Genomic DNA, 27,928 nt, shown 5'->3' with positions numbered 1-27,928 from the left:
GGAAAAAGGCCTGAGATTTCCACAAATTACAAGTGAACTTCCTGTCCTGGGTAAACTTCCGGAATCAACAACAGGAAGACCCAATCAGAATCTTCCTCCGAGAACCAATGGGAGAGCACATTACAAAGAGCCAATCCCAGCGCCGCTGTCACTGTTATGGTCCTGTCAGGGCGCCGGCGTCGTGGTGCTTGGGTGGTCGCCACCAAGAGGACTTTGGTGGGGTAGTCTCGGGGCAGCTCAGCGGCCCGCTGTGCCCGTTTCTGGCCTCGCTCCCAGCTTGCACGTCGAGACTCGTAGGCCGCACCGTAGGGCGAGCGTGCGGGTCGGCGCCGCGGCCGCCTCGGGGTCTGGGCCCAGCCGCAGCCTCTTCTACCGCGGCCGGTCGGGAGGCGCCGCGAGATGCAGCCTCCGGGCCCGCCCCCGGCCTATGCCCCCACTAACGGGGACTTCACCTTTGTCTCCTCAGCAGACGCGGAAGGTGAGGCTGAGCCCTTGGAAGGGCTATCACCCGGAGGAAGCCAGGGCCCGACGCCGTAGGGTCTTTCTGGTGCCGGGGTGGTCGTGGCCGGGTGGGGACAGGCAGGAAGCTGACTGGTGACTGCAGCCCACCGCGCCTGCCGGGCCTTCCGAGAGGCCCCGAAGGACGGAGGGAGGGGTGTAGGGAGCTGCTTTTTAAAGCATCAAGTTACTCGGTCAGCCCCTAGTTTTCCCCATACCGTCTGGTGGCTGGTTTTTCTGGGTGGCTTAGTCTCTTCAAGTGGACCCACGAAATCCTAAGCTTTTATTTCTGGAATTACTCGCCCTTACTCAGAAAAAGGATACATTGGCCAAGGGAGATCTCAAAGAATGAGAAAAAGGAAGGAGGGCTGTTTTCTTCTGTTATGTATCAACAGATAATTTTTTGGGGGGGTCTGGGATCAGATTTGGCACTGCAAATAAAAACTAAATGGTTTTTATTGAATTTGATGTCTTGCCCGAGTCCCCGTTTTCCTCGCATTTTGTAATGTTTCACCTCAGTATTCAGAGAAATTGACCCAGGTATATTGGAAGTTTAGTGTAAACCAACAATGTGTTTCCAGTAGCCTCTACAGAATTCCTTGTATTATTCTGAGGAAGCGATTGTGCTGGAGATATTTTCCTACAGCACAGGAGAATGTTTTCCTCCTATTCTCAGTTCCCTATCCAACTCATAACCTGGATATTATTCTGCTAGTCATTTTCAATTTTTTTTTTTTTCTTGAGCTCTGTCGCCCAGGCTGGAGTGCAGTGGCACGATCCTGGCTCACTGCAAGCTCCGCCTCCCGGGTTCACGCCATTCTCCTGCCTCAGCCTCCCGAGTAGCTGGGACTACAGGCGCCCGCCACCGCGCCCAGCCAGTTTTTTGTATTTTTAGTAGAGATGAGGTTTCACCGTGTTAGCCATGATGGTCTCGATCTCCTGACCTCGTGATCCGCCCGCCTCGGCCTCCCAAAGTGCTGGGATTACCGGCGTGAGCCACCGCGCCCCGCGCCCCGGCCATTTTCAAATTTTTATTACACTTCGTGCACCAGTTATTTTCCAGTGACCAGACTTACTGCCTGCTATGAAATCATAAATTATGTTTGCAGAAATTTCAGTCTGAAAAAGAACCTAGATTTTCCTTTTTTTTTTTTTTTTTTAAGACGGAGTCTTGCTCTGTCGCCCAGGCTGGAGTGCAGTGATGCCATCTCGGTTCACTGCGAGCTCTGCCTCCCGGGTTCACGCCATTCTCTGGCCTCAGCCTCCCGTGTAGCTGGGACTACAGGCGCCCGCCACCACGCCCGGCTAATTTTTTTTTTTTTTTTTTTTTTTGTATTTTTTTTAGTAGAGACGGGGTTTCATAGTGTTAGCCAGGATGGTCTCGATCTCCTGACCTCGTGATCCGTCCGCCTCGGCCTCCCAAAGTGCTGGGATTACAGGTGTGAGCCACCGCGCCCGGCCGAAAGAACCTAGATTTTCCTAAGAAATTTTATGGTGTATCAGTATAGCTTGTTTTCCCTTTTGTTTTTCTTGTTGTGCTGTTTGGCATTGTTTTTTAAAAATAGTACTGGTCATAATTTAAAATGTACAATAAAATTTTTGTCTATCAAAGGGAACATAGCTGAGGCATTTATTTTTTTTTTCTCTTATGTTCTTTTTTTTTTTTTTTTTTTTTGAGGTGTGGTCTCACTCTGTTGCCAGGCTGGAGTGCAGTGGTTTGATCATAGCTTACTATAACCTCAAACTCCTGGGCTCCAGTGATCCTCCCGCTTCAGTCTCCTGAGTAGCTGGAGACCGTCTGGTGGCTGGTTTTTCTGGGTGGCTTATTCTCTTCAAGTGGACCCATGAAACCCTAAGGTCTGTGCCACCGTGCCCAGCTAATATATATATATATATGGTTTTTTTTTTTTTTGAGGCGGAGTCTCACTTTGTCACCCAGGCTGGAGTGCAGTGGTGCAATCTCTGCTCACTGCAAGCTCCGCTTCCCAGGTTCATGCTATTCTCCTGCCTCAGCCTCCCGAGTAGCTGGAACTACAGGTGCCCGCCACCACGCCCAGCTAATTTTTTTGTATTTTTTTAGTAGAGACGGGGTTTCACTGTTAGCCAGGATGGTCTCGATCTCCTGACCTTGTGATCCGCCCAGCCTAATTTTTTTTTTTTTTTGAGACAGAGTCTTGCTCTGTCGCCCAGGCTGGAGTGCAGTGGCGCAGTCTCAGCTCACTGCAAGCTCCGCCTCCCGGGTTCACTCCATTCTCTGCCTCAGCCTCCCGAGTAGCTAGGACTACAGGCGCCCGCCACCACGCGTGGCTAATTTTTTTTTGTATTTTTAGTAGAGACGGGGTTTCACCGTGTTAGCCAGGATGGTCTCGATCTCCTGACCTCGTGATCCGCCCGCCTCGGCCTCCCAAAGTGCTGGGATTACAGGCGTGAGCCACCGCGCCCGGCCTAATTTTTAAACATTTTGTAGATCTCACTAGGTTGCCTAGGCTTGTCTCAGATTCTTGGCCTCCCAAATTGCTGGGATTACAGATGTGAGCTACCAGCCAAGCCGTAAATTTCTTTTAAATTGAGATACAGCACCCCAAAATATTTCAATTTGTTTCATCTACATTTGGTAGCATGGTGCTTAGGGGGGAATATCAACTTTAATTTCCCAGGTTTAAAAAAATTGTTTAAGTATCAGAACATGATGTTTGTTCAAACTCATGTTTCCATGTATTTGTTTATTTTTTTCATTCTCCCTTCCCTGAGGAATTACTTTTCTTAAATATGCCTAAGAAATCTGACAGAATAATGTAAGTAGATAACCCATTGATTCCACGTACTAAGAAACCTGAAATAAGTAAAAATCTATAAAGTTTATTCAAACTTCTCCGTATTTCCTCAGGAGACATATAGGTCTGTATATCCACGGAGCTATATGTATATGCATAATATCCTCACACAATATTATATCGTACAGTTTAAATTTAGAGTATTTTAAGTATACTACTCATTTGATCTTTTTTTTTTTTTCCTTTTTTGAGACAGAGTTTCACTCCCCTTGCCTAGGGTGGAGTGCAGTGGCTTGATCTCAGCTCACTGCAATCTCCACCTCCTGGGATCAAGTGATTCTCCTGCCTCAGCCTCCTGAGTAACTGGGACTACAGGTGTACGCCACCATGCCCGGTTAATTTTTGTATTTTTTGTACAGACAGGGTTTCGCCATGTTTCACAGGCTGGTCTTGAACTCCTGGGCTCAAGTGATCCACCCACCTTGGCCTCCCAAAGTACTGGGATTACAGGCATAAGCCACCACACCCAGCCTCATTTGTTCTTTATAAGACTCCCAGTGAGCTTTATTATTCCTGTATTCTATAAAGAAACTGAGGTGAGCTGGGTGTGGTGGCTTACACCTGTAATCCCAGCACTTTAGGCTGAGGTGGGCAGTTGGCTTAAGCTCGAGAGTTTGATACCAGCCTAGGCAATATGGCAAAACCCCATCTCTACAAAACATACAAAAAATTAGCTGGGCATGGTGGCACGCACCTGCAATCCCAATCCCAGCTACCTAGGAGGCTGAGGCAGGAGAATCACTTGAACCCAGAAGGCAGAGGTTGCAGTGAGCCAAGATCATGCCATCACACTCCAGCCTGGGTGACAGGGTGAGACTCTGTCTCAAAAAAAAAAAAAATTAGCCAACCATGGTTGTGCACACCTGTGGTCCCAGCTACCATGGGGTCAGCTACTCTGAGTCTCACTTGAGACTGGGAGGTCTAGGCTGCAGTGAGCTGTGATTGTGCCAGTGTGCTCCAGCCTAGGCAACAAAGTAAGACCCTGGCTGAAAAAAAAAAAAAAAAAGAAAAAAAGAAACTGAGGCTTAGAGAGGTTTAGCAACTTCCACATGCTAGATCTGGAATTAAGAGCTAGTCTACAGTCAGGTGTGATAGCATGCACCTGCAATCCCAGCTACTCAGGAAGCTGAAGCAAGATGATTGCTTGAGCCCAGGAGTCTGAGGCCACCCGGGGGAACGTAGTGAGACCCCATCTCAAAAAAACAAAACCACAGAGCTAATCTGCTATCTCCTCAAGTTTCTTTCTACTGTCTCTTTCTTACATTTTTCTAAATTGTGTATCTGAAGTATGGAAGAGTCCTGGATTTGCATCCTGGCTTTATCAATTACTCTCCATGTGATCTTGGGCAAGCTACTTACCTTTTTTGTTTTGTTTTGTTTTTGAGACGGAGTCTCGCCCTGTCGCCCAGGCTGGAGTGCAATGGCACGATCTTGGCTCACTGCAACCTCTGCCTCCCGGGTTCAAGCGATTCTTCTGCCTCAGCCTCCCAAGTAGCTGGGATTACAGGCTCGCGCCACCACACCCAGCTAATGTTTTGTATCGTTAGTAGAGACGAGGTTTCACCACATTGGCCAAGCTGTTCTCGAACTCCTGACCTCGTGATCCGCCCGCCTCAGCTTCCCAAAGTGCTGGGATTACAGGTGTGAGCCGCTGCGCCCCGCCAACTTACCCTTTCTTAACCTCATTTTCCTCATATACAAATTGGGAATAAGAATACCCAAGTGCAGGCCAGGTGGGTGGCTCACACCTGTAATCCCAGAACTTTGGGAGGCCGAGGTGGGCGGATCACGAGGTCAGGAGATCGAGACCATCCTGGCTAACAAGGTGAAACCCAGTCTCTTCTAAAAATACAAAAAAATTAGCTGGGGGTGGTGGCGGGTGCCTGTAGTCCCAGCTACTCTGGAGGCTGAGGCAGGAGAATGGCGTGAACCTGGGAGGTGGAGCTTGCAGTGAGCCAAGATCGCGCCACTGCACTCCCGCCTGGGCGACAGAGTGACTGTCTCAAAAAAAAAAAAAAAAAAAAAGGAATACCCAAGTGCTCAAATACTTTGTAAATGTAAAACCTTTACTACTGTATCTGGCAGAGTTAAGTGTTCAACATATGTGAGTAATGATGTTGCTGCTTGGGTTTCAGTGTTAACTGACCCCACACTTTTTTTTTATTGTTTTCCAACATGAACATTTTACTGTACAACTCCGGGTCTTTTCCCTGGTTTCTACATGTCATATAAATTCTTGCTTCTCCCCTTTTTATACTGTTTTTTTTTTGTTGTTTTTGTTGTTTTTTTTTTTTTTTTTTGAGACGGAGTCTCGCTCTGTCGCCCAGGCTGGAGTGCAGTGGCGCGATCTCGGCTCACTGCAAGCTCCGCCTCCCGGGTTCACGCCATTCTCCTGCCTCAGCCTCCCGAGTAGCTGGGACTACAGGCGCCTGCCACCACGCCCGGCTAATTTTTTGTATTTTTAGTAGAGACGGGGTTTCACCATGTTAGCCAGGATGGTCTCGATCTCCTGACCTCGTGATCCGCCCGCCTCGGCCTCCCAAAGTGCTGGGATTACAGGCGTGAGCCACCGCGCCCGGCCTATACTGTTTTTTAACCATGAATATCAACTTATAGATGTTTTCAGTGTATAACCTTCCTTCTAGATTCTGTCCAAACCCCTCATTCTTAATGATATCTATCCTTACTATTTCTCCACACATACCCTTTATTCTAAAATGTGCTTTGGTGTTTTGTCTCCATGTGGATGCAGATTCTGATCTTCATGCTTAGAATGTCTTTCTCCTCCTTGCCTTAAGTTAAAACCTAAGACTGAACTCAAATGCTCTTCCCTTGGTAAAACTTGCTTTAACTGTCCCTCAGAAACGGAAACTTCCTAATATTTTCTATACCCCAGTACCTATCATAGAACCCGTGGTATAAATATCACAAAAGAATTATTTGTTGAATAAATTATTTTTGCTTTCATTTATCTCATGTCTTCTTTTTTTTTGAGACAAGAGTCTCGCTGTGTTGCCCAGGCTGGAGTGCAATGGCGCAATCTTGGCTCATTGCAACCTCTGCCTCCCAGGTTCAAGCAATTCTCCTGCCTCAGCCTCCCAAGTAGCTGGGATTACAGGTGCCTGCCACCATGCTCGGCTAATTTTTGTATTTTTTTAGTAGAGACGGGGTTTTACCACGTTGGTCAGGCTGGTCTCAAACTCCCGACCTCAAGTGATCCGCCCACCTCTGCCTCCCAAAGTGCTGGGATTGATTACAGGCATGAGTCACCACGCCAGGCCTAATATCACTTCTTAATTTAAGCTTTATGGTATTGTTTGCCCTTCCATCAATTAATTCATTCAATAAGCATGCACATTTGTTGATTGCCTACTATGGATCAGACACTATTATAAGTACTGGGGATATATGTACCAAGACAAATGCCACCAAAAATCCCAAATAATCTCTCCTTTCATAGATTTTATAAACAATCAAGTAATTACACAAATATATAATTATATATAGTGATAAATATCATGAAGGAAAAGTGGAGGGAACTATGAAAGGAACCTACATAGTCTAGTCTGCAGGATCAAGGAAAATTTGCTTAAGCGAGTGTAATTGTTTGGATTTGTGTCCCTCCCCAAATCTCATGTTGAATTGTAATCTTCAGTGTTGGAGGAGAGGCCTGGTGGGAGGTGACTGGATCATGGGGGTGGACTTCCCTCTTGCTGTTCTTGTCATAGTGAGTTCTCACAAGGTCTGGTTTTTTAAAAGGGTGTAGCACCTCCACTGTCTGTCTCTCCCTCCTCTGGCCATGTAAAACTGCCTGCTTCCCCTTTGCAATCTGCCGTGATTGTAAGTTTCCTAAGGCATACCCAGCCATGCTTCCTGTAGAGCCTGTGGAACTGTGAGTCAAACCTCTTTTGTTTATAAATTACTCAGTCTCAGGTAGTTCTTTAGAGCAATGCAAGAATGGACTAATACAGCAAGTATATCTGAGAACTGAAGAATGGATGGCACTTAATTATGTGAAGTTAGAGGAAACAGCCTGGCACAAGGTCCCTGAGACAAACAGAATCCAGGTTCATTCAGAGAAATGAGAGGCTTAGTGTGGCTAGGGTATAGAGTCCAGATTGGGAGGAGAGTAGGTAAGTGGGCCTGGATAAGAAGATAGGGCATGTAGAGATTATTGGACTTGAGCTAGAAAAGCAAATGGGGGAGGGAGATGAAGGATTCTAAACAAAAGAGTGAAATATTTGCATCTTAGAAAGAGTCTCCTGAGTACAGTGAAGAGTATGGATTGGAAGGAGACAAAAATGACTGGGGGGAGGGCAGTTCGTACACCATTATAATCATGCAGGCAGGAGTTGATGGTCTGCATGAGCTTGCTACTGGTGGTAGAAATGGTAAGTGGACAGACATTTAAAAATATTTAGAGGTAAAACTGACAATTTAGTGGTGGTTTGGATGGAGAGGAAGCATGCAAATAAAGCAAACTGTCAAGGATAAGCTTCTAGCTTACAATGCTGGATAGATTAGTAGTATCATTTAATGAAAAAAATGGAGGAAGACCTGAGATATATCAGTTTTGGAATATTGAATTTTAGATGCCTTTGAGATAGATGCAAGGAAATGTTGACAATAGGTTATATAAATCTAGTGAAGAGGACTGGACTCAATATATTGCATTTCAACCTTGGCCTTCTTCAGTCTTTTTATCCCTATATAAAAATTATAATACCTGCAGCTCAGAATACAGTGATCAGTAAATTGTAGATAATTACTATCAGTGTTCTTTTGAGTAAGTGATACTTTTCTGTCACTCTGTTATTGTGACCATTTTAGCCTTTTCTTTGTTTGAAATTCCCCCTTCCCAGAAAGGATGTCACCTCTAATACAAGTTAGTAATGTAGACAGAGGAATCTTTAGTTTTTCCTTTTTTTTTTTTTTTTTTTTTGGAGACGGAGTCTTGCTCTGTCACCCAGGCTAGAGTGCAGTGGTGCGATCCCAGCTCATTGCAACCTCCGCCTCCCAGGCTCAAGCAATTCTCCTGCCTCAGCCTCCCAAGTAGCTGGGATTACAGGTGCCCGCCACTGCACCCGGCTAATTTTTGTATTTTTGGTAGAGATGGGGTTTCACTGTCTTGGCCAGGTTGGTCTCGAACTCTATGATTCCTACTTATGAAAAATAATATCCATATAGGTCTAGTCTTATCACAAATATTTTCTATACAATATGCTGGTGAAGTATGATATATAGTATGTAATGGGTGCAAGAATAACTTTTATTTCCTTTTTGAAAACTGAAAATGACATTTTAGCCAACCTTTCTTAGGGGAGTTAAACAAGGTTTACTTTTTTCATTAATTAATCTACTTATTTTCATGAGTTTTAAAACTCATAAGGCATTACACAGATCTACAAATGTGATTAAATTGCATAGAACTATAAACACATATACACACACAAATGAGTGCATGTCAAACTGGTGAAATCTGAATAAGGTCTGTGGATTGTACCAGTGTCAGTGTCCTGAATTTGATAGTTATGTGAGTTTGTGCTATTGGGAGAAACTGTGTAAAGGGTACATATGACCTCTCTTTTCTATTTTTGTAACTTTCTATGAATCTATAATTTTTCAAAATAAAAATTTAAAGACATAAGACAAAAGAAATTTCATCTTTTTGTTTATCAGATAAATTACAGAATTTAATTATTTACAGTATGAAAATTTACCTATAATATTTGATAGAAAAACTACTAAAATCATAAACCCGAACAACATGATTAAAAATATAACCTAAGACAAAAATTTATACAAGACTTTGAAAAAAACATTTTTTTTTTTGAGATGGAGTTGCGCTCTGTTGGCAGGCTGGAGTGCAGTGGTGCGATCTCGGCTCAGTGCAACCTCCACCTCCCGGGTTCAAGTGATTCTCCTGCCTCAGCCTCCTGAGTAGCTGGGACTACAGGCGCACGCCACCACACCCAGCTAATTTTTGCGTTTTTAGTAGAGACAGGGTTTTACCACGTTGGCCAGGATTGTCTCGATCTCTTGACCTCGTGATCTGCCGACCTTGACTGGGATTACAGACCTGAGCCACCCCACCCTGCCGGAAAAAACATTTTCTTACAGAGTAACGTGATCAAGCTCCAGTATAGGTCTAATAGTTACAAGATTATGCACATGCATTAGTTTCTTGATCTCTTTCATAGGCCTATGTATACATTAAAATGGTATCCTTAGGCCAGGCACAGTGGCTCGTGTCTTTAATCCCAGCACTTTGGGAGGCCAAGGCAGGTGTATTACATGAGGCCAGGAGTTCAGGACCAGACTGGCCAACATATTGAAACCCCATCTCTACTAAAAATACAAAATTTAGCTGGGCATGGTGGTGCATGCCTGTAATCCCAGCTACTCGAGAGGCTGAGGTAGTTGAATCGCTTGAACCTGGGAGGTGGAGATTGCAGTGAGTTGTGATCATGGCACTGCACTCCAGCCTGGACAAGAGAGAGAGTCTGTCTCTAAAATAAATAAAATGGTATCCTTATAACTCAAATGAAATAATGAAATTTATTAATATCTTTTAGTGCAAAAACATATGCTTGTTTTTGTTTCTGCAGCACAAATACACAACTCTGGGTCATACTGAAGCACACATAGACTTCATTTTCAAGTCTGAGATGAGATGAAACGAGATGATTTTTGTCCTTGCTGTTGTTGCTTATTAAATAAGGAAAAGCTTCTTTACGTATATAAGAATGTGTCAAGTGCCACAAAATGTTCATTGTTTATTGCAGGATACTCTTCTTTCACAGAAATCGGGAACTTGTCTAGGGGCAGATCAGTAGTAAATTTCATCTTCAGTGTACTATCACACTGCACTGTGAGAATTTTTCACATTCTCAGGCTGAGCAGAAGATTCAGAGAGGATCCCATACCCAGTCATACATTTGAGTTGAAAGGGAAGAAAAATTCCTGTTAAATTTTGTTGTGTGGGTTTTCCAAAGGTGGCTTTCAATAAGACTTGAAATTTACTGATACTCTTCACTCTGAGCCAAAACAGCTGTAGAAACATTTTTAAAATTTACTTTTACGATAGATTTTTTAAAAGATTGTATCTTTTTAAATCCACTTTTATATTTATTATCCTTTACATTGTTTTTACTTAGAAAATGACAAGAATATTTTATATATAGTATAGTAAGGAGGAATTAACCTAAAATTCATGTTTAACTATCTGGACGTCTATCCAAGAGCTGACAACCAAGCTAGCTCGTTCTTACTCTGGTTTAAATTAAATCAGCCATGCTCCTGGAGTGATTTTTAATTGTTTTTCTTGCTCTCTGACATCATTCTCCACTTGTTAACTTGATAACATGTTAAACTACTACTAATTTTTTGGACTTTCCTGTTCTTTCTCACTGACAGTTATGTCTTGGGGGTCCTAGGGGAGGTGTCAAACTGCTATTGTTGGCATTCCTACATATGTCCTTGATATTTTTTCTACTTTACATGGAACAGAAAGTACTAGAAAATTTGTAAGCTGAAGATGCCTTTTTGAGGTTCTTGCGTCCGCGCTATGACAAACTGCTAAACATGTACAGATCTTGAGCACAACATTCCTTAGCACTATAATTTATATATCCTTTTTTGGTTTAGATTAAGGACTTTAAGTACAGTCCTTTCTAGAAACCAGGAAACAGTTGTTAAGGTCCTTTCCAGCCTCATAACTGCAAAACCTCTAATGTCACTGCTGTACTAATGATTTCTGGATGTAAATCTTCTTCTTGTTAAGAAAAAACACTCTTGGCCTGGCGTGGTGGCTCACACCTGTAATCCCAGCACTTTGGGAAGGCCAGGGTGGGCAGATTATCTGAGGTCAGGAGTTTGAGACCAGCCTGGCCAACATGGCAAAACCCCATCTCTACTAAAAATACAAAAATTAGCCAGGCATGCTGGTACACGCCAGTAATCTCAGCTACTCAGGAGGCCGAGGCAGGAGAATTAATTGAACCCAGGAGGTGGAGGTTGCAGTGAGCCGAGATTGCCCCACTGCACTCCAGCCTGGGAGACAGAGCAATAAATAAATAAATAAATAAATAAATAAATAAATAAATAAATAAAAATTAGCCAGGCATGGTTGTGTGCACCTGTAATCCCAACTCTGGAGGCTGGGGCAGGAGAATGGCTTGAACCTAGGAGACAGAGGTTGCAGTGAGCCGAGATGACACCACCGCACTCCAGCCTGACAACAGAGTGAGGCTCTGATGCAAAAAAAAGAAGAAATAACACTCTTTGTATCTATTAGAAATAGACTTTTAAATTCCACCTCTCTCATTTCAACTTAGACAAAGAAGTAGCAAGCACTTAGAGTATTTTCACTATGCAATTATATGATAACATGTACAGGGATTATTTTTAAACTTTAAGTGGTGAATTCAAATCTGGTTATATTTTATCTCTGAGTGAGCTCCTTTATAAAAACTTTTTAGAATTATATAATGTTTAACCTGGAAAGAACTTTGAATAGGAAACTAGGGCCCGGAAAACATGAATGATTTGCTGTATCAGTTAGTAGCTAAGCTGGGACTTAGCTTCAGAATGTAAACGTTTGTCAAACTTAATTGCAGGAGTTGTCATAAGCCGACCAGGATGTGACTCATAGAGTATTGTGCAAATTAAGCTCTTTGTACTGTATATGAAAAACGGTTTTTTGTTTTTTAAGGAAGCTAACTTTGGTATTGGTTGGACATGATCTCCAGAGAAGTATCTATCTGTGTTAGAGTGTTCTGGTTTGGTGTTTCCAAAAGTATTTTTCTGAAATAATACTATAATCATGTGACTTGCACTGACAGTATTGATGGTTGTTTATTAATGTATATTATCTGGTCCTACAAATGTGCTTTTTCTTTTAAATCCCTATATGACCTCAGGCAAATCCTTAACTATTTCCATTTTTTAACTAGCAAAGATGGCATTAGTACTACCATGATTATCTGTAACCCCTGAGATACTGTGCAGACTCTACATGGAATTTATTTTTTTATGTGGATAACTGAATCTCTTCACCTCTTGTTAGAGCCGACCTAAAAAATAAAAACAAAAAGAAAACATAGCCTTTATTTATTTTTGCCAAAACTGAAGATGAATGATGTAATTATGTGAAGAAAAGGGAAATTTTGGCTGAAATAGCAGGGGACTCTTACTCATCAGACTTATCAAGAATTAAGCATTAATATGTGAAACACTTAGCATAGATATGTGATGATTTAAATGAAAGAATATATGAATAAATAAATACATGAAAAGGTAGAGAAAAATTATCTACGAATTTCCTTTAGCAAATAAATTGTCTAATAGTTTGTATATATACATATGTAATGCCTCTGAAAAGAATTTATTCAGTTACTTTGTTCTGAGGCACATGATATGTGTAAGAATGAAGGAATCCAAAATGATGTCATGTAATGTATTTTGCATATATTTTCCATGGAAATTTTAAGGAATTACTGTTGTTAAGTCTAGTTTCTGGTACCAGTCTGGCTAATTAGCTGTGAAACCTTTTGTATGTTTTTTCACTTCTTTCATCTTTCATTTTATTCTTATAAAATAAATGATGGTTTTTAGATATCTGTCAACTATAACATTTGAAGATTATATGCAATAGCAGATGTTCTTAGAGATCTTCAAATGATAATTATTTTAGTTGAATATCTGCTCACTTTGGTTAAGATTCACATGTTGTGCCTTAGTTTATATAGTTTTATCCTCTTTTCTCCTAAGATCTCAGTGGTTCAATAGCATCCCCAGATGTCAAATTAAATCTTGGTGGAGATTTTATCAAAGAATCTACAGCTACTACATTTCTGAGACAAAGAGGTTATGGCTGGCTTCTGGAAGTTGAAGATGATGATCCTGAAGATAACAAGCCACTCTTGTATGTAAAAATAATTATATATATATATGTATTTTAGCTAGTCTGTGGGATGATTATATTCTTTCTTGTTATTTAGAGAGAAAGCATTAACCTTTTTTGGTCAAAAGCTATAGTGATTGTCAATTTTACTAGTAATTTAAAAAACTGAAATAATAGAGAATATTTTTTAACCAATTAAAAGAATGGTAATCCTGTATCTCACACACATGTATGTCTACTCCAGCTTACCTGGGTCTGTCAGCTATCTGAAGTAATCATGCAATTTAAAAAAGCAAGGCTCTTAGGTACTAGCTGTTGAAATTAAGGTTCGGACAAATTAAGATTTCCAAGAAGATTACCACTCCAAAATCTCTTCAACATAGAAATTCTAGAGCTGCCACTGGGAGGAGAGCTACATATAAAGAGGCTTTCACTTTCTTTATAGTACCTGAAATTTTGTGGTTATCTGGAGAAAAAAGTAAAGAAATGAATAATTTTGAAAAGAAGAAGAACCTATAGCTTTGTAAAATTGAGGCATTTCCAGATTCTTCTTTGTATTAATTATCAGTAGAGTAAGTGCTGAAACATCCTGTGTTTCTTCATGTTAATACACCATATATCGGCCAGGCATAGTGTCCCACGCCAGTAATCCCAGCACTTTGGGAGGCTGAGGTGGGTGGATCACTTGAGATTAGAAGTTCAAGATGAGCCTGGCCAACATGGCGAAACCCCATCTCTACTAAAAATACAAAAAAAAAAAAAAAAAAATTAGCCGGGCGTGGTGTCAGGGGCCTGTAGTCCCAGCTGCTCGGGTGGCTGATGCATGAGAATCGCTTGAACCCAGGAGACGGAGGTTGCAGTGAGCCGAAATTGCCCCACCGCACTCCAGCCTGGGTGAAAAAGCAAGACTCTTGTCTCAAAAACAAAGAAACAAACCATATACCATCAAATCTAAGACACTATTGATTATAAGATGAAGTTATTTTACATATTAATTAAACAGAAAAGTGCATAAGACAGCATAAAGCTGGGACATCAAAGGGCTATCTCCTTATTAGTGTAAGGAAGAATGAGAAATAACCCACAACACAAAGACAGCAAGGAGGTTTGCTTCAGTTTGGCAGTGGATCAGATGTTGAAAGAAAGAATTTCCCCAGAGAATATAAAACCCACACTGGTTCTCATATGGGTTTGCAATCTGAATTAGGCCCAAAAAGTCACAAGCAGAAAATTTTACTTAAAGTTTTCTTAAATTGATAGGGCTTCCAGGAGACTGGCAAAAGGAAAGGTAAATATTAGAAACACTTGGCGTCACTCCAGGCTGACGATTGTAAGACTCCAGTGATAGAGATATGTCCCACATTTAGAGATATTGGAATGTTAAAAATGTACAGCTTGGAATTAGTGAAATGTGGCACTTCAAATGCAAATGTTTTGTTGACCTATGGAGATTATACTGTCTTATTTATAGTTTTCTTAATTTTTTTTTGAAATTGTTTTAGTATTCAGAAATGTGTGCCTTTTGAGAATTTTTATTTTAAAATTATAGGGAAGAATTGGACATCGATCTAAAGGATATTTACTACAAAATCCGATGTGTTTTGATGCCAATGCCATCACTTGGTTTTAATAGACAAGTGGTGAGAGACAATCCTGACTTTTGGGGTCCTCTGGCTGTTGTTCTTTTCTTTTCCATGATATCATTATATGGACAGTTTAGGGTAAGTATATCTTATTTTATACAAATTCTAAATATTTTGAGAGTTTCAAAAATTAAATATAATAAGATATTAACTGTAATATACCATATTATGTTTGAGAAATGCTTTACCCATTATTTCTCACTTGTTCATCCCTAAAACCATTCCATAATTAAATAAGTGAGGAGTACCTTAGATTAATGCTTTCAAACTTTTCCACATCATGATTCACATAGAAAGTATTAGTATTTGTGGGCGGGTGTGGTGGCTCACGCCTGTAATCCCAGCACTTTGGGAGGCCGAGGTGGGTGGATCACGAGGTCAGGAGATTGAGACCATCCTGGCCAACATGGTGGAAGCCCTGTCTCTACTAAAACTACAAAAAAAGTATCTGGGTGTGGTGGTGCACGCCTGTAATCCCAGCTACTCGGGAAGCTGAGGCAGGAGAATCACTTGAACCCGGGAGGCAGAGGTTGCAGTGAGCCAAGATCACGCCACTGCACTCCAGCCTGGCGACAGAGTGAGACTCCATCTCAAAAAAAAAAAAAAAAAAAAGAAAATATTAGTATTTGTATGGCACGCTGGGGTAAATGAATAGAACCACTTCCAGCTGACCAGAAGTCACTAGAAGGTGCACCTTCTGATTTTCCCAAGAGATGAACAGTTTGAAATGTAATACTCATATTCATATTTCTTACCTTTTATTGACTCATAATTCTGTTCTTAAAATGACCATTACTTAGGATTCCATCAGTATTTGTTTTTATATTACTACTGGTATTTTAATCCCTTTGTCCTACTTTCAGATACTTTATCACTGAAACACAACATATATACATCACTCTCTCATGCCAAACTTAAGGCTTTGAAGGAGTAAAAAGTTACTGTTTACCACATTTGGAAATGAATGAGTTTCTGGTGGCTGCTCTAATAAACTGCTACAAGCTTAGTGGTTTTAAATAATACAGATTTATTATTTTACGGTTCTGGATGTCAGAAGTCCAAAATGAGTCTTAAAGGACTAAGATCAAAATGTCTACAGGGCTGGTTCCTGTGGAAGCTCCAGGGCAGAATCTGTTGCTTGTTTCTTTCACTTCCAGAGGCTGCCAGCATTCCTTGGCTTCTGGCTGCGTCACTATGATCTCTGTTTCCATGATCACATTACCTTCCCCTCTAATGTACTTAAATCTCCTTCAGTTTCCATTTTTTTTTTTTTTTTTTTTTTTTAGACGGAGTTTCACTCTTGTTGCCCAGGCTAGAGTGCAGTGGCACGATCTCAGCTCACTGCACTTTCTGCCTCCCAGGTTCAAGTGATTCTTCTGCCTCAGCCTCCTACAGAGCTGGGATTACAGACATGCACCACCACCCCCAGCTAATTTTGTATTTTTAGTAGAGAGGGGGTTTCACCATGTTAGTCAGGCTGGTCTCAAACTCCTGATCTCAGGTGATCCGCCTACCTTGGCCTCCCAAAATGCTGAGATTACAGGTGTGAACCACTGCCCAGCCTCAGTTTTCATCTTTTAAGGACAATTGTTACTACATTTAGGGCCCAGCAAGGTAATCCAGAATAATCTCTCCATCACAAGATACTTGATGCATTACTATACTAGTCCTATTAATATTTACACTAGATTAGTAGTTTATATCAGATGTTATGTTAAAGTGTTGCGAAGACCATTGAAGAAGGTGAATGGGGACTCTGGTCTCCTACCTACCACTGGTTCTTCATCTAGAACATCTCTAATTGTATCTGTTTTGTATAATCTTTCATTTGAACAAAGGGTTCTAAGGTTAAAAACAGAAGATTACGGCTGGGCGCAGTGGCTCATGCCTACAGACCGAGGCGGGTGGATCATGATGAGGTCAGGAGTTCAAGACCAGCCTGGCCAACATAGTGAAACCCCATCTCTCCTAAAAATACAAAAATTAGCTGAGCGTGGTAGCGGGTGCCTGTAATCCCAGCTACTCGGGAGGCTGAGGCAGAGAATTGCTTGAACCCGGGAGGTGGAGATTGCATTGAGCCGAGATCACGCCACTGCACTCCAGCCTGGGTGACAGAGCAAGACTCAGTCTCAAAAAAAAAAAAAAAAAGGAAAAAAAAACCCCAGAAGATTACTATACCATCATAGAACGTCACTCATTTTGGATTTGCTTGATGTTTTCTCATGATTTGATTTGGATTATGCATTTTTGGCAAGAATATCACAGAAGTGACATTGTCCCGCTCTCTGTATGCTAACAGGGAGTATGTGATACTGATAAGTCTTATAAATGGTGATGTTAACCTTGATCACTTGGTTAGGTGATAGGGTAGTATCTGTTCAATTTCTCCAGTATAAAGTTACTATTTTTCTCTTTGTAATTAATAAATAGCTTATGGAGGTACTTTGCAACTATGCAAATATCCTGTTTCTCATCTAACTTTAGCCTACTAATTTTAGCATCCATTGGTGGATCTTGCATGCAGTAATTATTACTATAATGTTTACAGAATGATTATTTTTCTGTTTCCCTCATTCATTTTATTTGAGTTATAATCCAGTACTGTCATAATTTATTTCATCGCTCAGATTTTTCAAGCTTTAACCATTGGGAGCTCCTTCAGCTTGCGTTCTGTCTCGTTTCAACATATCCCATTCTTTTTTTGAGTACTTCCTTTCCTTCTTACTTCACACAGTGTTCTGGGCTAATCTTGTATTTTGCCTGCCCCAGCCTTGGAATCAACCGTTTTTTTTTTTTTTTTTTTTTCTTGAAATGGTGTTTCACTCTTGTCGCTCAGGCTGGAGTGCAATGGCGCAGTCTTGGCTCACCGCAACCTCTGCCTCCCAGGTTCAAGCGATTCTTCAGCCTCAGCCTCCTGAATAGCTGGGATTACAGGCATGTGCCACCATGCCCGGCTAATTTTGTATTTTTTTTTTACAGGGTTTCTCCATGTTGGTCAGGCTGGTCTTGAACTCCCGACCTCAGGTTATCTGCCTGCCTCAGCCTCCCAAAGTGCTGGAATGATAGGCGTGAGCCACTGTGCCTGGCCAACCATTTCTTTAAGAAGTCCTACTTCCTTTAATTAGCAAATGATACTTAGAAACCAGTTTCTGGGGTTGGTCATGGTGGCTCACTCCTGTAATCCCAGCACTTTGGGAGGCTGAGGTAGGAGGATCACTTGAGCTCAGGAGTTCGAGACCAGCCTGGGCAACATAGTGAGACCTGGTCTCTATTAAATAAATAAGTACATGACCAAATAACATAGCAAGACCTAGTCTCTATTAAATAAATACATAAATAAAATAATAAATAATAAAAGAAACCAGTATCTGGGCGATAAATGTGCTTATGTTGCTACTGGGGTATTATTTCTAGACCATTCCAGCAGACAGCTTCAAAATACAAATATATGTATGTATCGTTACACCAAGTTTGAGGAGTTTAAAATTGTCTGAAATGGCTTCCATATTCCATTACTTGAATAAATATGTAATCTAAATTTTAAAGACTTCCAGAGAAGATTGGTAACTTGCTTCAGAAATAAATTTTTCTTGTGGGATGCTGTAAGACAGGGGGTTGATAGTAAACACTTTTTTTTTGCAATAATCTTTTATCATAGATTTTGAAATACTGAGGTTTCTTTAGGCAATTGATAATTGCTAAGATTTTAATTTGGATGTAAAATGGTATTACACATTGTATTCTTATTAAGTTTTGGAGTAATACCTGAGAGCCCACATAATCTCTCTATGACCTGAAATTGGGCATGCTAAACTGTCATTTATGGCAGAGAATCGAGTTCCTGGAAAATTATCATCTTATTTGGTATAAAAATATTAATTGCATGATTTTTCCCCCTAAGGTGGTCTCATGGATTATAACCATTTGGATATTTGGTTCACTAACAATTTTCTTACTGGCCAGAGTTCTTGGTGGAGAAGTAAGTAGTTTATTTTGAAAATAACCTTCCTTATTTATGGTGAGCTTAGTTTTTGATACTGCAGATATCATCATTAGCTATACAAGAAACTTTCTTGTCCCAGAATTGCTTTATGCTAGTTCCTTTAAGATGATCAACATATTAGTATTGTGCTTACTCAATAAATGGTACAAGAAATGAGGAAAAAGAAAATATCCCGTCCCATTTATGAAGTAATTGCAGCCTTTTAGGGAAGCATATAATTTATTTATTTGAAATGGAATCTTGCTTTGTCATCCTGCTGCAGTGCAGTGGGGCAATCTCGGCTCATTGCAACCTCCGCCTCCCAGGTTCCCGATTGTCCTGCCTCAGCCTTCCGAGTAGCTGGGATTATAGATATGTGCCACTATGCCGGGCTAATTATTGAATTTTTAGTAGAGACAGGGTTTCACCATGTTGGCCAGGCTCGTCTTGAACTCCCAACCTCAAGCGATCTGCCTGCTTAGCCTCCCAAAGTGCTGGGATTACAGGAGTGAACTGCTGCGCCCAGACAAAATTTATTTATTTATTTATTTATTATTATTTTATTTTGAGATGGAGTCTCGCTCTGTCACCCAGGCTGGAGTACAGTGGCACAATCTCGGCTCACTGCTACCTCCACCTCCTGGGTTCAAGCGATTCTCCTGCCTTAGCCTCCCAAGTAGCTAGGATTACAAGCACCTGCCACCCTGCCCAACTAATTTTTGTATTTTTAGTAGAGATGGAGTTTCACCATGTTGGTCAAGCTGGTCTCAAACTCCCGATCTCAAGTGATCTGCCTCAGCCTTGCAAAGTGCTAGGATTACCAGTGTGAACCACTGTGCCCAGCCAGAATTTATTCTTACAGAAATTCTCAAACTTTGATCTCAGGTTGCCAAAGAGATTTGTAACAATAAACCAACTACATTTTAACATAAACAATACATTTAAAGAAAAATAACCATATTTTCCAAAACAAAAGAGTTAGAAGAGTAGCATTATTTTACATTTTTGTAAGTAGCTTTAATGTCTGGCTGAATGGAAATTGGATTCTAATACATGCTTTTTCCATTCAATCTGTTAAGATATATTGTTTTGGCTAAAGTATCTGAAGAAAATAAGGCTTTATACAGGTATATAATTGAAAAGGGAGAGTATTTTAATAACCTTTTCAGATGATGGTGAATATTCTCTGATATCACACCAGAACTCAAGGGGGCTGGGCGCCGTGGCTCATACCTGTAGTCCCAGCACTTTGGGGGGCTGACGCAGGAGGATCACTTGCGCCCAGGAGTTCCAATACCAGCCTGGGCAACGTAGGGAGACCCTATCTCTTTAAAAATTATCCAGGCATAGTGGTGTGTGCCTGTGGTCCCAGCTACTAGGGACTGAGGCAGGAGACTTGCCTGAGCCTGAGGGGTTATGGCTGTGGTGAGCTGTGTTCGTGCCACTGCACCGTAGCCTGGCCGACGGTGAAATCTTGTCTTAAATAAATTAAATAAATAAGGAGTTTTGAGCTGGGTGTGCTGGCGCATGCCTGTAGTCCCAGCTACTTGGGAGGCTGAGGCAGGAGGATCACTTGAGCCTAGGAGTAGTTTTTTTGTTTTTTGTTTTAGCCTGGCCAGTGTGGTGAAACCCCGTCTCTACTAAAAATACAAAAATTGCTGGGCGCGGTAGCTCACGCCTGTCATCCCAGCACTTTGGGAGGCCGGGGCGGGTGGATCACCTGAGGTTGGGAGTTTGAGACCAGCCTGTCCAACATGGAGAAACCCCATCCCTACTAAAAATGCAAAATTAGCTGGATGTGGTGGCACATGCCTGCAATCCCAGCTACTCGGGAAGCTGAGGCAGGAGAATCTCTTGAACCTGGGAGGCGGAGGTTGTGGTGAGCCATGATTGCAACATTGCACTTTAGCCTGGGCCACAAGAGCGAAACTCCGTCTCAAAAAAAAGATAAAAAAGTTAGCCAGGCATGGAGGCACGCGCCTGTAGTCCCAGCTACTCAGGAGGCCGAGGCAGAAGAATCTCTTGAACCCGGGAGGCGGAGGTTGCGGTGAGCCGAGATCGTGCCACTGCACTCCAGTGTGGACGACAGAGGAGGACTCCGTCTTTAAAAAAAAAAAAAAAAAAAAAAAAAAAAGAGTTTCTTTTATCCCTTCTATTTTCAGTTTCAGAAGTGAATGATATTAGAATATATGTTCAATCGAGCATCTTAATAAAACTCTTGAATAAATTTAGAGTAACATCTGTGAAACCTTTTTACTCTGCATATGGAAATTTAAAATAATTCTAATAGACACTTAAAGTATATTTGTTTATATATTATTTCTTATGTCCTAGACAAAACCTAGTATAATATTTATATGAAAATATGTATCATTACGTTTTTTGGTAATTCAAGAATGTTGATGTAGGAGTTTAGGGGCCTACATTTTAATTTGAACACTGACACCTTTCTAGCTTTGCTTTTCTGAGCAAAGCAGTGTTTCTCTCTAAGAATCGATTTCTTCACAATAGGGACAATAATGCCTATATTTCATAGGATTGTTATTTCATTTACTCTCCACAGCATGTGAAGCCCTATCACAGAACTTGGCATAAAGTAGTCACTAAAAAATACTTTTCTCTTCAGTCTCTCCTGGCTACCTTCCCTTTCCTTCTGGTCTGCATTGGTAACATCTAGGTTCTCTAGACCTTGGATTTTTCATCTGAATGGGATGGTTGTAGTCCCTTTAAATAATTCTACAATTTAGGGGAAGTAGTGACAAAACGTAATGTAGAGATATACTGAAGGTAGTATGAAACTCAAGAGAGAGGTAAATGCTGGAAATGTAGATTTGGGTATTATCAGCAAATTTATTTTAATTGAAACCATGTTGGTTGGTGAGACTGCCCAGGAACATGGGAGACTATATGATATTTTGAAATAATGAGTATAATAGTTTATGATTTCTTCTTAATGCTCACATTTATTTGAATACAGCAAGGAATATATGGTGTTCAATTTTGATTAAAATGAGTATCTTGATTTCAATGATATTTATTTGAAATTTTCAAAATTCACAGGTTGCATATGGCCAAGTCCTTGGAGTTATAGGATATTCATTACTTCCTCTCATTGTAATAGCCCCTGTACTTTTGGTGGTTGGATCATTTGAAGTGGTGTCTACACTTATAAAAGTAAGTTAAGGATTATGTATTACATAGTTTACTGTTTTCCAATGTCAAAAGTATACTAGGCCTCTAGCTAGGAATATTGTGATATAAAACTCTTTATCAAACAGTTGGTAGTATTTTGGAAGTGACCTTCCTTACTGATTTTTCCAGTTATATTTCTTTCATTTTTTTTCCTTTTTAATCACCAGATATTACTGTTTGTCTGGGGGAAAAAACAAAGAGCAAATCAGGTTTCAGGATATTATCGTCAGATTTTTTTTTTCTTTTCTGGAGTCTCGATCTGTCACCAAGGCTGGAGTGCCTCCCAGGTTCATGTGATTCTCCTGCCTCAGCCTCCCTAGTAGCTGGGACTACATGTGTGTGCCACCATGCCTGGCTAATTTTTTGTTTTTAGTAGAGATGGGGTTTCACCATGTTGGCCAGACTGGTCTTGAACTCCTGACCTCAGGTGATCTGCCTGCCTTGGCCTCCCAAAGTGCTGGGATTACAGGCATGAGCCACCACACCCGGCCTGGTCAGCATTTTTCTTTTTCTTTCTTTCTTTTTTTTTTTTTTTTGAGACAGAGTCTTGCTTTGTCGCCCAGGCTGGAGTGCAGTGGCGTGATCTCAGCTCACTGTAACCTCTGCCTCCTGGGTTCAAGCCATTCTTCTGCTTCAGCCTCTCATGTAGCTGGGACTACAGGTGCGCACCACCACACCTAGCTAATTTTTGTGTTTTTAGTAGAGACAGGGTTTCACCGTATTGTCCAGCCTGGTCTCGAACTCCTGACCTTGTGATCCACCCGCCTCAGCCTCCCAAAGTGCTGGGATTACAAGCGTGAGCCACTGCTCCCGGCTGGTCAGCATTTTTTAAATGTTGGATTTAAAATTTATTTTCTATATTTATAATATGAGTTCATCTGACAGATTTTGAGGGGGATATTTATTTAAAATTCCACTGGACATTTATTTAGTAACTGCTACTCCTGTTTGAATAGTAACTTTCCTATCAAATATGATAGATGTGGTTCTAATAAATTGGATTTTCCGTAGTACAGAGATCAGGACTTCTTTGTGTTATTTATGTTAAATCAACACATGTACATATATTTAAATATTTACTGATAAAAGTATTAATAAATAGTAGTGTAACTTAAACATTGGAATTTATTAATGTCGAACAACTTTGGGAAATAAATGACTGCTTTGACACATATATGTATATTACACAGTGAATATAAGTTTGTTCTTTATGGAGAACAGAACTTTTAAAGACTGTGACTTTCAGAACTGCTGTTAGGTAGCTTCCACATGAAAGTATTTGTTTTTAAGTAGCTGATCCACTTGAAATTATTACTAATTTCAATATAAAAGAAATAATGATTCCTTTTAGAATTTGGAAACTATACGCTGATACTGATAATAAGCATTGGGTATCGAAAATGTGTGGTTTTTGGAACTAATCAGTTCTAAATTCAAACCCTGGTTCTGCCGCTTACTTGCTGTCTGGTCTTCCGAGGTATCTTAACTTTTCTTACCCTCAATTTGTTCTTAACAATGGTAAACTTCACTATATTTTAGGGTTCGTTACAAAGAGTTTATATATAATGCTGATCAGGCATGGTGGCTACCGCCTATAATCCCAGCACTTTGGGAGGCTAAGGCGAGTGGATTACTTGAGCTCAGGAGTTTGAGATCAATCAGCCTGGGCAACATGGCGAAACTCCATCTCTACAAAATTTAGCCAGGTGTGGTGGCGGGTACCTGTGGTCCCAGTTCCTTGGGAGGCTGAGGTGGGAGGATTGCTTGGGCCCATGAGGCCGTGGCTGTAGTGAGCCATGATTGCACCACTGCACTCCAGCCTAGGTGACAGAGTGAGACCCTGTCTCTGCCTAGTACAGTGCTTGGCACAGAGTAGGCACTCAAGCTGTTGTTATTACAAATATTATAAAATAGGCCAGGTATGGTGGCTTACTGTTGTAAATCCCAGCAGTTTGGCAGGCCGAGGCAGGTGGATCAGTTGAGCCCAGTTCGAGACTCAACCATTTCTCCAAAAATACAAAAATTAGCCGGGCATGGTGGCATGCACCTGTTAGTCCTAGCTACTCAGGAGGCTGAGATGGGAGGATCGCCTGAGCCCAAGAGGTCGAGGCTGCAGTGAGCAGTGATTGTACCATTGTACTCCAGTGTAGGCGACAGTGAGACCTTGTCTCAATAAAAACCCAAATTATAATATTTTGAGATCATCTTTGTGTTTAAATACTTCAGAGACTAAAGATACCTTGTTTTCCTATTCAGTATAACCCTAAAGTCTTTTTTTTGAAATTGGCATTATTAGAACTTAAAGTCTTAACGTTGCAGCAGACATTTAATTATTCCTATTCCAGCCTTAGTGAACATACCACTCACTTACCATCATTTCCTGGTGTGTGTTTTTTCACTTGGGTTAAGCTTGTTTCTGAGACTACTCCCAAAATGGTTAAAACTATTGTTCTGTGGTCATCTTTAATCATATAGTTATCTTAAAGTTGGACCTAAATATTCTTTATACAACATATAAATGTATTATAAAATGGAAAACTTTTTTATATCATTAAAAATTTAGAGTAAAATTGTTTTTAAACTTCAGATTATTCTTTGCCAAAATTTTTTTCCTGATCATTTAATCTTCTGTGAGTAGTGAGCTATTTCACGTTTCTTATTTCAGTCTGAGTTTTGTTGAGAAATATGACGCGAAACTAATCAGTAAACTCCAGCATTAGAGTATATAGTTTAAGTGCACTGATTTTATTTAACATTAAATCTCTGTAATACTTATCACTCTGTAAGCATTTATAATGAAAAAAATCTAATCATGAAATACAAATGCAATTTGATCAAATTTTATTTTATATATTTCCCTGTACTTTTGTGTATGTTTGAATTATTTCATAGGGTTACTTTTTTTTTTTTAAGTTCAACAAACCCAGTGGAAAGATGGACCAGACCAAATACATTTTTAATAAGTTTGCCAATATTTATTTTTTACCTGTATACCAGTGATTCTCAACTGAGGTCGATTTTGTCCCCCAGGGGACATTTGTCAACATCTGGAGGCATTTTTGAGGAGTGTGACTAGTATATAGTGTGTAGAGGGCAGGGATGCTGCTAACCATCCTACAATGCACAGGATAGCTCCCCACAGCCAAGAAGTATGCAGCCTAAAACGTCAATATTGCAAGGTTTAGAAACTCTGCCTTGTGCCAGGTCTGTTCCTATTAGAGTTTCCCTGAATTTCCTTGAGGTTTTTCCTTAATTTTATGCTATAAAATGTGTTAGGTGACTACATCAATAAGTATTGCATAAGTTTCCAGTAGAAATAATTTAAAAGTATTTATGTATGTGATCCAAAAACTATAGTATACTTTATTTAAACTCTTGACAAAATGTGATCTTTTTATCTCCTTTTTATTCAACCCTGTATTTCTGCCTATTCCTGGGAAAAACTTAATAAATATTAAGACTTAATAAATATTGTATAAAATTTTTACTTAATCGATTTTCTTATTTAGAAGGAAAAGGAAAATTTCCTACTTTGCAGGAATTAGTTTTCTCTCAGTAATTTGGTATAATAATAGTTTTTTCAAAAGTTGCCTAATGATAATCACCAGGGAACTTATTTAAAATACTGATAACTAGATCCTTCCCTTAGAAATTATAGCTCAAAGAAAAAGAAACAATAAGTTATAATTCAACAGAACTAGAGAGTCCCCCAAGTCTTTTTAATAGGCACCCCAAGTGATTCTTATGATTAGACAGGTTTGATAAGACCACATTTACAGAAGTCAAGGAGTAGAGCAAAGATGGACATTCTTAATAAGTTTTTAACATTTGTAACAAGTTTTACTATTTACCAAAATTGGTTGTTGATTTTTTAAAAATATTGTAAACACCATTTTTACTCTATGATATCCAAAAAGTTAATTGACTTGCTAATATGCTGCCTTTTGTCTTTTTTCCTTTTTTTAAAGCTGTTTGGTGTGTTTTGGGCTGCCTACAGTGCTGCTTCATTGTTAGTGGGTGAAGAATTCAAGACCAAAAAGCCTCTTCTGATTTATCCAATCTTTTTATTATACATTTATTTTTTGTCGTTATATACTGGTGTGTGATCCAAGTTATACATGAATAGAAAAAGATGGTGTTAAATTTGTGTGTAGGCTGGGAATTCTTGCTGAAGGAATTGGAGAAAACCTGTTGCTGCAAAATTTTACATGTTCCAGATGGAAAGGGAAGTCTAAGCGCTTTTTAAAACAATTTTTTTTTGTATTTAATTAAGCAATTGCAGTTATCTGGGATTTTGGGGTCAGAATTTTAAATTCTGTTTGATTCTCCGTATTCCAGTGAATAAAATACAAAAGCATTGTGTTTTTAAGATTGTGTCGATATTCACCTAAAAACTTGTGCCAAAAGCACCTGGATTGGTAATTATATTTCACTTAAAGGGTAAATTTGACAATATCTTGATAATCAAAAGTGCAATTTTTTTCTTCAAAATGTTTTCTCCAGCATCACAGATCCTGCAGATATATATTTATATTTATACATATATATTTATGAAATAATTCTTACTCACAAAATATATTTCTGATAAACATTAAGATATTAAATCTGATGCACAAACTTTTTAATTTGGCCATTAAGCTTTTTTATTTAAAAATTTAAATTTGTTTTTAAAATTGTATATAGTTTTTAAAATCTCACACATGCTTCGATACTTCCTTGTTAAGAATTCTTAATAACTACTAAAACTGATTTTTAATAGTTGCGGATATATATTTGGTTTGTTTGGGTATACTTTTCAAAACCATTTTTGAATGTCCAAACATCTGATTTAAAGTTTCTGTTTATCTTTCTGACCAAAGGAGCAAGAGGTATAATGGATATGGCATTCATTAAAATCTTTACTATGTACAAAAACAGTAATATTTACAGCATCAGTAAATATTTTTAAGTGGTACTTTTAAATCATAAAAGTTGCGGAAAGAGACCTTTAAAATCTTGTGGTATTGAACAATGTTATATGAAGTAGAAAAAATAAAATACTTCCCAGTTGTGTGTTTTGTTTTATAGCACCATGTCCTGTATTACTTGATATTTTAACAAGTATCAGGTACTCTCTAACAAATGTACAGTTTTTGCTAAGGGAAATATTAAGAAATTTTTATCAGTGAAATATTTGTTGCAAATAATTTCATAGGTTTTTAGATACACCTGTAGTTAATATTACTTTGTAAAGTAGGTAAATCATTTTATTTATGTCCATAAAATATCAAATGTCTGTTAACTATTAGCAAATTATTGTATTATCCTTTCTGGTCTCACCTGGAAGAGTTTCCTGCTGTCCTCAGTATGATAACATGGCGACCTCTTGGTATGTATTTCTTTAGCAAACTTACCCATCAGGAAATATCCAGCACCTCTGAAGCAAACCTACAAATGAGTGTGTTATCAAGCCCAGCCGTCTTCCTTTCCCCTAATCCCAAAAGGAAAGAAAGAAAAACTTATTTTAAGCTGCAGAAAAAGTGTGGAGCACTTTTGAGCTAGAATAATGTAGAAAATTACATGTACTGATTTTTTTAAAAACAGGTGAGAAGCACCAGAGGGACAGGACTTCTAGAAGTTAGAATATGAAGTAATCAGGAAATATCTATGCCTACAGAAGCAGCAACTGTAAGATAAACATTTGTTACACTTAAGAAATTGCTGAGGTTAATACTTTGTTATAATGGATTATAATATTTGACATTCATAGTGTTGACCCTGGAATCTTTCACAAAAAGCTTGGGGGTCAGGACCAGGAGGTAGAATTTTACAAGGCAATAAATGAAGGTATTTTAAGATCACCTCTATTAAAAAATGGTTTAATTTTTAAAAACTA

General features: G+C 39.7%; 1 protein-coding gene across 3 annotated transcripts; it reads left to right on the top strand.

The window, feature by feature from the left end:
• Window positions 1–132: 132 nt before the first annotated feature.
• YIPF4 (Yip1 domain family member 4) lies at window positions 133–27,928 on the top strand. 3 transcript variants are annotated; one of them, XM_009442251.5, is made up of 6 exons: window positions 133–478; window positions 13,104–13,257; window positions 14,786–14,957; window positions 18,781–18,858; window positions 21,922–22,035; window positions 27,637–27,928. In XM_009442251.5, the coding sequence occupies exons 1-6, from the start codon at window positions 400–402 to the stop codon at window positions 27,679–27,681; spliced, it is 642 nt and encodes a 213-aa protein (XP_009440526.1). In that variant the 5' UTR covers window positions 133–399; the 3' UTR covers window positions 27,682–27,928.

The sequence above is a fragment of the Pan troglodytes genome, chromosome 12, assembly GCF_028858775.2.
Source record: "Pan troglodytes isolate AG18354 chromosome 12, NHGRI_mPanTro3-v2.0_pri, whole genome shotgun sequence".
NCBI classification, from domain to species: domain Eukaryota; kingdom Metazoa; phylum Chordata; class Mammalia; order Primates; family Hominidae; genus Pan; species Pan troglodytes.
Note: the sequence above shows the minus strand (reverse complement) of the source record. Positions and strands in the feature narration are given on the sequence as shown.

What these genes read in the sequence shown, in the direction of transcription:
- YIPF4 (XM_009442250.5), top strand. Translation starts at nt 400, where the DNA reads ATGCAGCCTCCGGGCCCGCCCCCGGCCTATGCCCCCACTAACGGGGAC. An exon ending in CTCCTCAGCAGACGCGGAAG is followed by an intron (nt 479 to 13,103) that starts GTGAGGCTGAGC and finishes TTTTCTCCTAAG; the next exon opens with ATCTCAGTGGTTCAATAGCA. An exon ending in TGGTGTCTACACTTATAAAA is followed by an intron (nt 22,036 to 26,021) that starts GTAAGTTAAGGA and finishes CTTTTTTTAAAG; the next exon opens with CTGTTTGGTGTGTTTTGGGC.